This window comes from Ipomoea nil, unplaced genomic scaffold (genome assembly GCF_001879475.1).
Source record: "Ipomoea nil cultivar Tokyo-kokei standard unplaced genomic scaffold, Asagao_1.1 scaffold0202, whole genome shotgun sequence".
NCBI lineage: Eukaryota > Viridiplantae > Streptophyta > Magnoliopsida > Solanales > Convolvulaceae > Ipomoea > Ipomoea nil.
This window is the reverse complement of record NW_017616630.1, coordinates 358175-363663: the sequence shown is the minus strand read 5'-3', so window position 1 is coordinate 363663 and position 5489 is coordinate 358175. Positions and strand designations below refer to the sequence as shown.

The 5489-nt window shown below is 34.6% G+C and overlaps 1 protein-coding gene across 2 annotated transcripts; it reads left to right on the top strand.

The window, feature by feature from the left end:
* Positions 1–271: 271 nt before the first annotated feature.
* LOC109189815 lies at positions 272–5489 on the top strand. 2 transcript variants are annotated; one of them, XM_019340452.1, is made up of 8 exons: positions 272–514; positions 597–712; positions 791–909; positions 3530–3692; positions 3782–3969; positions 4051–4345; positions 4423–4570; positions 4707–4841. In XM_019340452.1, exons 1-8 carry the CDS (start codon positions 377–379, stop codon positions 4740–4742), a joined length of 1203 nt encoding a protein of 400 aa, XP_019195997.1. In that variant the 5' UTR covers positions 272–376; the 3' UTR covers positions 4743–4841. The 2 variants fall into 2 exon arrangements, with proteins under 2 accessions (XP_019195997.1, XP_019195990.1); XM_019340445.1 differs by having other exon boundaries at positions 4423–5489.

Sequence of the window (5489 nt, the reverse complement as noted above, 5' to 3'; positions counted from 1 at the left end):
AAGTACTATTAAACACAAAAAAATTAAATTTAAAAATAAGTAAAAAATATAAAAAAAAAATAAACAAAGAAGAAAGAGTTGGTTTGACCAATAAATAGTGAGTAGGACTAATAAAATGGAACAGAGTGTACTAAACTAGACTAGATTACCCTCAAATTTCTCACCAGTCGTGCAGCTCACAAAAAATTCCAAGGATAATCTTGTCTTTTCACCAAGTAAGACTCTAATGAGTAATGACTCCCCGCTCCCATCACTGCTTAACATAGGTAGCCGTTACAGTCCTCTCCTGTCTTTCAAAATTTCCCAAACTTAGCCGTTAAAGTTCTGTAAACCTTCAACCGCCTCTCTGCTCTGTTTCCGGCAACTCGTCGCAACAATGGCCGGACATCCAGCTTTCACCGCCGCAGAAATGGCGGTAGACAAAGGCCTCGGCTACCCCAAAGCCTATGCGAAGCTCTGTAAAGACCCAAGCCTTTCACCTCTATTCACTTTCGTTCCTTCTGCTACCCAGGAGGTAATCAATCTTCTGAAATTTTTTCCCTAGATTTTCACAATCGATTTTCTCTTTCGAATTTCCATATCGTGGTTGACGATAGGCTTCCAGAGCGAAGGAATTGGATGAGATGTTTCCGATCGTTGATCCAAATGCAAAGCCTGCTATAAAGCCCAAGATGTTTGTCAGTCTTCTCTGGAAGCAACTCAACCACCTTGGGTAAACAATTCTACTTTAATTTGGTGCATAGAATTCCTAGCCCTAGGACTGCATTTCATATGTTTAAATTTCTCTCAGGAATGCTGGATTTGACCCTAACATGTTTCGGATTGACCCATACGGAAATGTTCTGTATTATCATGCTGATTCAGCTTCACCTCTGGCCTGGGGCATTCATCACTGGTTTCCTATTTCAAGTAATCTTCATACTTATCCCTTCAAAGTTCAAATAGAGATGTAAACCCAGCAAGCCTGTTCCATTTTAGGCGATTTTTTTATTGGGTTTAAAATTTCAGTCCTAACACTAGAATTTTGAACGGTCGAACTTATCAAACATTTCCATTAAAGCTAATACATTTAAAAAGGGGAAAATTGCATTTTTATACTCTGAATTATACTCAAGTTCTGACTCAATCCCCTGAGTTATGACCGTATCCATTTTTAGTCTCTTTGTTATGAATTAAGTGGCGCAATTTGGTCCTGACGGTTAAAACTGACGGAAAAATTAAAAAATATTTAAAATTTGAGAATAAAGTAGGAAATTCACATTTTATTCTCCATCTAATATCAAAACTACTTTCACAACATTATTTTTTATTTCTTAGCCTCTTATTTCAAGATTGTTCAATTCTAAAAGCATTTTAATAACTTTAGTATGACTTGTTAGGAACCTGGCTCTCGTATGACAAACTTAAAACTTAGCACAAACAAAGAAACACTTGATCATTGTCTTCAGACGTGTGAAACACACTATTCTATTAATTTTCAATTTTCTTTACTAAGCAACAAAGGTAATCAAACCAGAACTTTTGAGATACAAAATGATGTCAAATTTCTCAGGTTGCTTTTATGATAAATTCACCAACGGAATAACTTGAGATTTTTACTTTTTTAGTATGTAAAAATTTTTCATATGCAGTAGTTTATTCAATAATCGTTTTTAGCAGTTACAAATTTGTTTTTTTTTTTTTTTAAATAGTTACAAATTTTTTTAAAATTTTCATAACTGAGGCTTAGGTTCCTCATTCATTACTCTAGTTTTTAAGAAGACAAAGGAGGTGATGGATATATATATATATATATATATATATATATATATATATATATATATATATAATTAATTTTCATATATTGTCAGGATATACGATTCTTGATTAATTTACTACAGAGCTTACGAAAGAATTTTACGTACTAAAAATCTCAAGTTACTCCCTTAGTGAATTTGTCATAAAATAACGTGAGAAATTTGTTATCTTCTTGTATTTCAAAAGTTATGGTTCGATTACTATTATGTTTAGTAAGGGAAATCAGAAACTTTTAGGATGATGTGTTTTACATGCTTGAAGACAAGATTAAATGTTATCTTGTTTGTACTGAGTCACAGATACGAGACTCAGGTTACTAACAAGTCATACGAAGATTATTGAATTGCTTTTGGAATTGAAGAACCTTGAAATATAATGCTAAGAAGTGAAAATAATGTTGCAAAAGTGGTTTCAATATAAGAAAGTGAATAAAATGTGAATTTCCTAATTTAACACTTAAATTTTAAATATTTTTAAATTTTTCCGTCAGTTTTAACGGTCGGGGACCAAATGCGCCACTTTGTTCATAACTAAGGGATTAAAAATGGATACGGTTATAACTCAGAGACTGAGTCGTCTCTACCATTATAACTCAGGAACCAAACTCGCCATTTTCCTTTTAAAAAATAGAAAACTATTGATATTTTAAACTTTCAATTTTAACAAACAAATACATTTACACTTGTAAATATAAATTTATGCATCATTTGATCAATATAAACATTCATTTCCAAATTCCAACTACAAGTAATTTATTTATTTACACCATAATATAATAATAATAATAAGTTTTTTAATTTTTTTTTTAATTTTTTTTTTATTTTTCACTATTTATTTTTATAAAAATATTTTGTTTTGTAATAAATTTATTAATATATTTACTAAAATTTTATTTACAAATTTAATAAAATATATTAAATATGAGCTTATATATAAATTATATTTTATTCCACACCAAAGTGACTCATATTATCGGACTAGCTCATTTGGACCATTGCGGTTTATTGGTTTTGGACTTATTGAGCCGATTTTTTATAAGACTAAGGGGGTGTTTGGTAAATGGCTGTTAGCTGATTGAGTTAGTGGGTTTGACTAGTTGATAGTATTAGCTGATTGTAGAAAAGTGTTTTGTAAATTAGCTATTTACATGCAAATGACTTTCTCAAAAAGTTAATTGAAAAAACTACTTAGAGCCGCTTTTTTGAATTTTAGCATTTTGGAGCAATAAGTTCGTTACAAAAAGTTAATTAATCAAACACTCATATTGATTGTTTAACCAAGTCAAGCAGCTAATAGTGGTCAAATAAGCTAAAATTGACTGATAAACTAACTATTTTACCAAATATAGCCTAAGTTTTTTTGACCTTGACAAATGACTTTCTCAAAAAGTTGATCGAAAAAGCTACTTTGAACCGCTTTTTGAATTTTAGAATTTTGGAGCAATAAGTTGTTACAAAAAGTTAATTAATCAAACACTCATATTGATTGTTTAACTAAATCAAACATCTAATAGTGGTCAAATAAGCCAAAATTGACTGATAAACTAGCTATTTTACCAAATATAGCCTAAGTTTTTTTGACCTTGACACTACAATTTTTTGGTCTTATCAGATTAACCCATCGATTTTGGACTAAGATTGACATCCCTACCTTCAAATTTGATGGCCAGGATTGATTTACAATGTGTTGATGAATATCTTTGTGATTTGTGTCTTTCATATGGAAACTACAGGAGGAGGATTGACTGTTCCAAGAAATCTAAGGATTTTACAGTGGCAAGTCTGCAAGAAGAAGCATAACCAGCTTGAATTTCTCATTCCATGGTGGGATCTTCAAGTTGGTATCTCCATTAACCAGTTCTTATCCATCTTTGCCTCATCAAACTCAGATTTCAGGTGGTTCCATGCCCTAGAAAAAACACAGACAGAACATGATGGGGAAATTCTAATGTTTGTCTGTTTGTTTTTTTCATTTTGCTTTGCAGGCACAGGGCATTTTCATGGCTGTTTTCTGAAGGTGAAAGTGAGGAGTTGAATACCTCACAGACAGGAATAGGATGTGTGGCTCCTCCAGCTGCTGTTGTTCTTGCTCGGAGAGAATCCCGCGACACTTCATCAGCTCTCAAGTCATTAGACATCAACAAAAGACCGAGATCATGCATCCCTATAATAGGTTATTCTTGAATAATTAAACCTCAAAGACATCATAAATCATTAGCTTGGATTTTATGTTGTTTCTGTTGTTTGTGGGCAGCTTCCAAGAAACTGAACTCCGATCTGAAAGAAAACGAGGACCCTGGAATGGGATGCAATCCATATGAGGCCATTGTGATTGCTAGAGATTCTCTGAGACAGTGGGAAGAAACTGAAAAGATGCAGGCTGAAATACAGAAGCTAGATGATGAAGAGAATAGTAAATTGAGAGTGGAAGATTTGGAATTAATTCTGACGAAGAAAAGGCGGCGTGCTGAGAAGTGTCGCAAGCTAGCAGAGGCACAGACTTCATACAAAGCAATGCTCGAGAAGATGATTCGCGATGCCATGCACCAGTAAGAGCTATTTACTGAGTGCTACAGATTTGCAGACAAAATAGATTACCTGAATTGTTGTTTATTCTTTGTTGCAGGAGTGTGGTGTATGGAGAACAAGTGAGGCTGAACCAGGCAGCAAGTAAATCCCTGATGGCAAGGCTTGAAGCTCAAAGAGCAATCTGTAATTCTGCAGAGAAAGAACTGCACTACAAGTATAAGCAGAGAGATGAGTTAGAGAAACAGGTAAGACCTGAGTGTGAACAGACCAGGAAGAGATCACTACTGGACGATTTCCTTGAAGAGAACAACTTTTTTTATTTGCCCGAAAGAACACAATTGCAGATGGAGATGGATGATAACATGATGTTACACTTGGCAGGCAGAGATTCTAAGGACAGTGTTCATAAGGAACTGAGGGCGTTCTTGATGGAAGAGCAGAAAGCATCATTACCAGCACGACAATTATCAGCAATTGAAGAGCAAGAAGCCGTTTATGGAATCTGTACAGAAGAACCTGAGGATGAAGAAATGCTTGAGAATCTGGAAATGCAAGGCGGGACGCCATGCAAATTTCAGTTTCCAGTTCTTAATGAATCAGAAAGAGAGGAAGAGGATGATGAAGAGAGTGGAAAACAGCGCGGGAAAGGAAATGTGGAAAAATGGCTTCAGATGCTGTTGGAGGAGAATAATGCAGAAATAATAGATAAAGTTTGCAGGACAGATGAAATAATAGAGAAGCTGAATCTCAAATACCCTCACATTGAGATCAAATCCTCAAGCGTTCAAGAACCGAATCAACAGTTAGGAGTGGAAAACAAAAGCAACACAGTTAGGAGGATGCCATCTCTGATCTTGAGTGGCATGAAGAAGAGAGGGAAGAAGCAGCCCTCAGTAACCAGAGGCAGTGATGCTGATGAAGATCGAGCAGCAGGAGGGAACAGTAACTTCATTAAAGCATCCATCAAAACAATCATAAAGGCAGTGAAGATATAAAGTCAATCAAGTCATGTTGATTGCACTAGTTTCCCAACCCCGGCCCCGCTCTCAAACACTACATAATTGTGTGATTTTTAGACGGTTTTGGATTGATTTCTATCCTACTCTGTAATATTCATTGTGAGTCATGTGTAATATATCAAGGTCATCAGGAAGGACTTTCTAA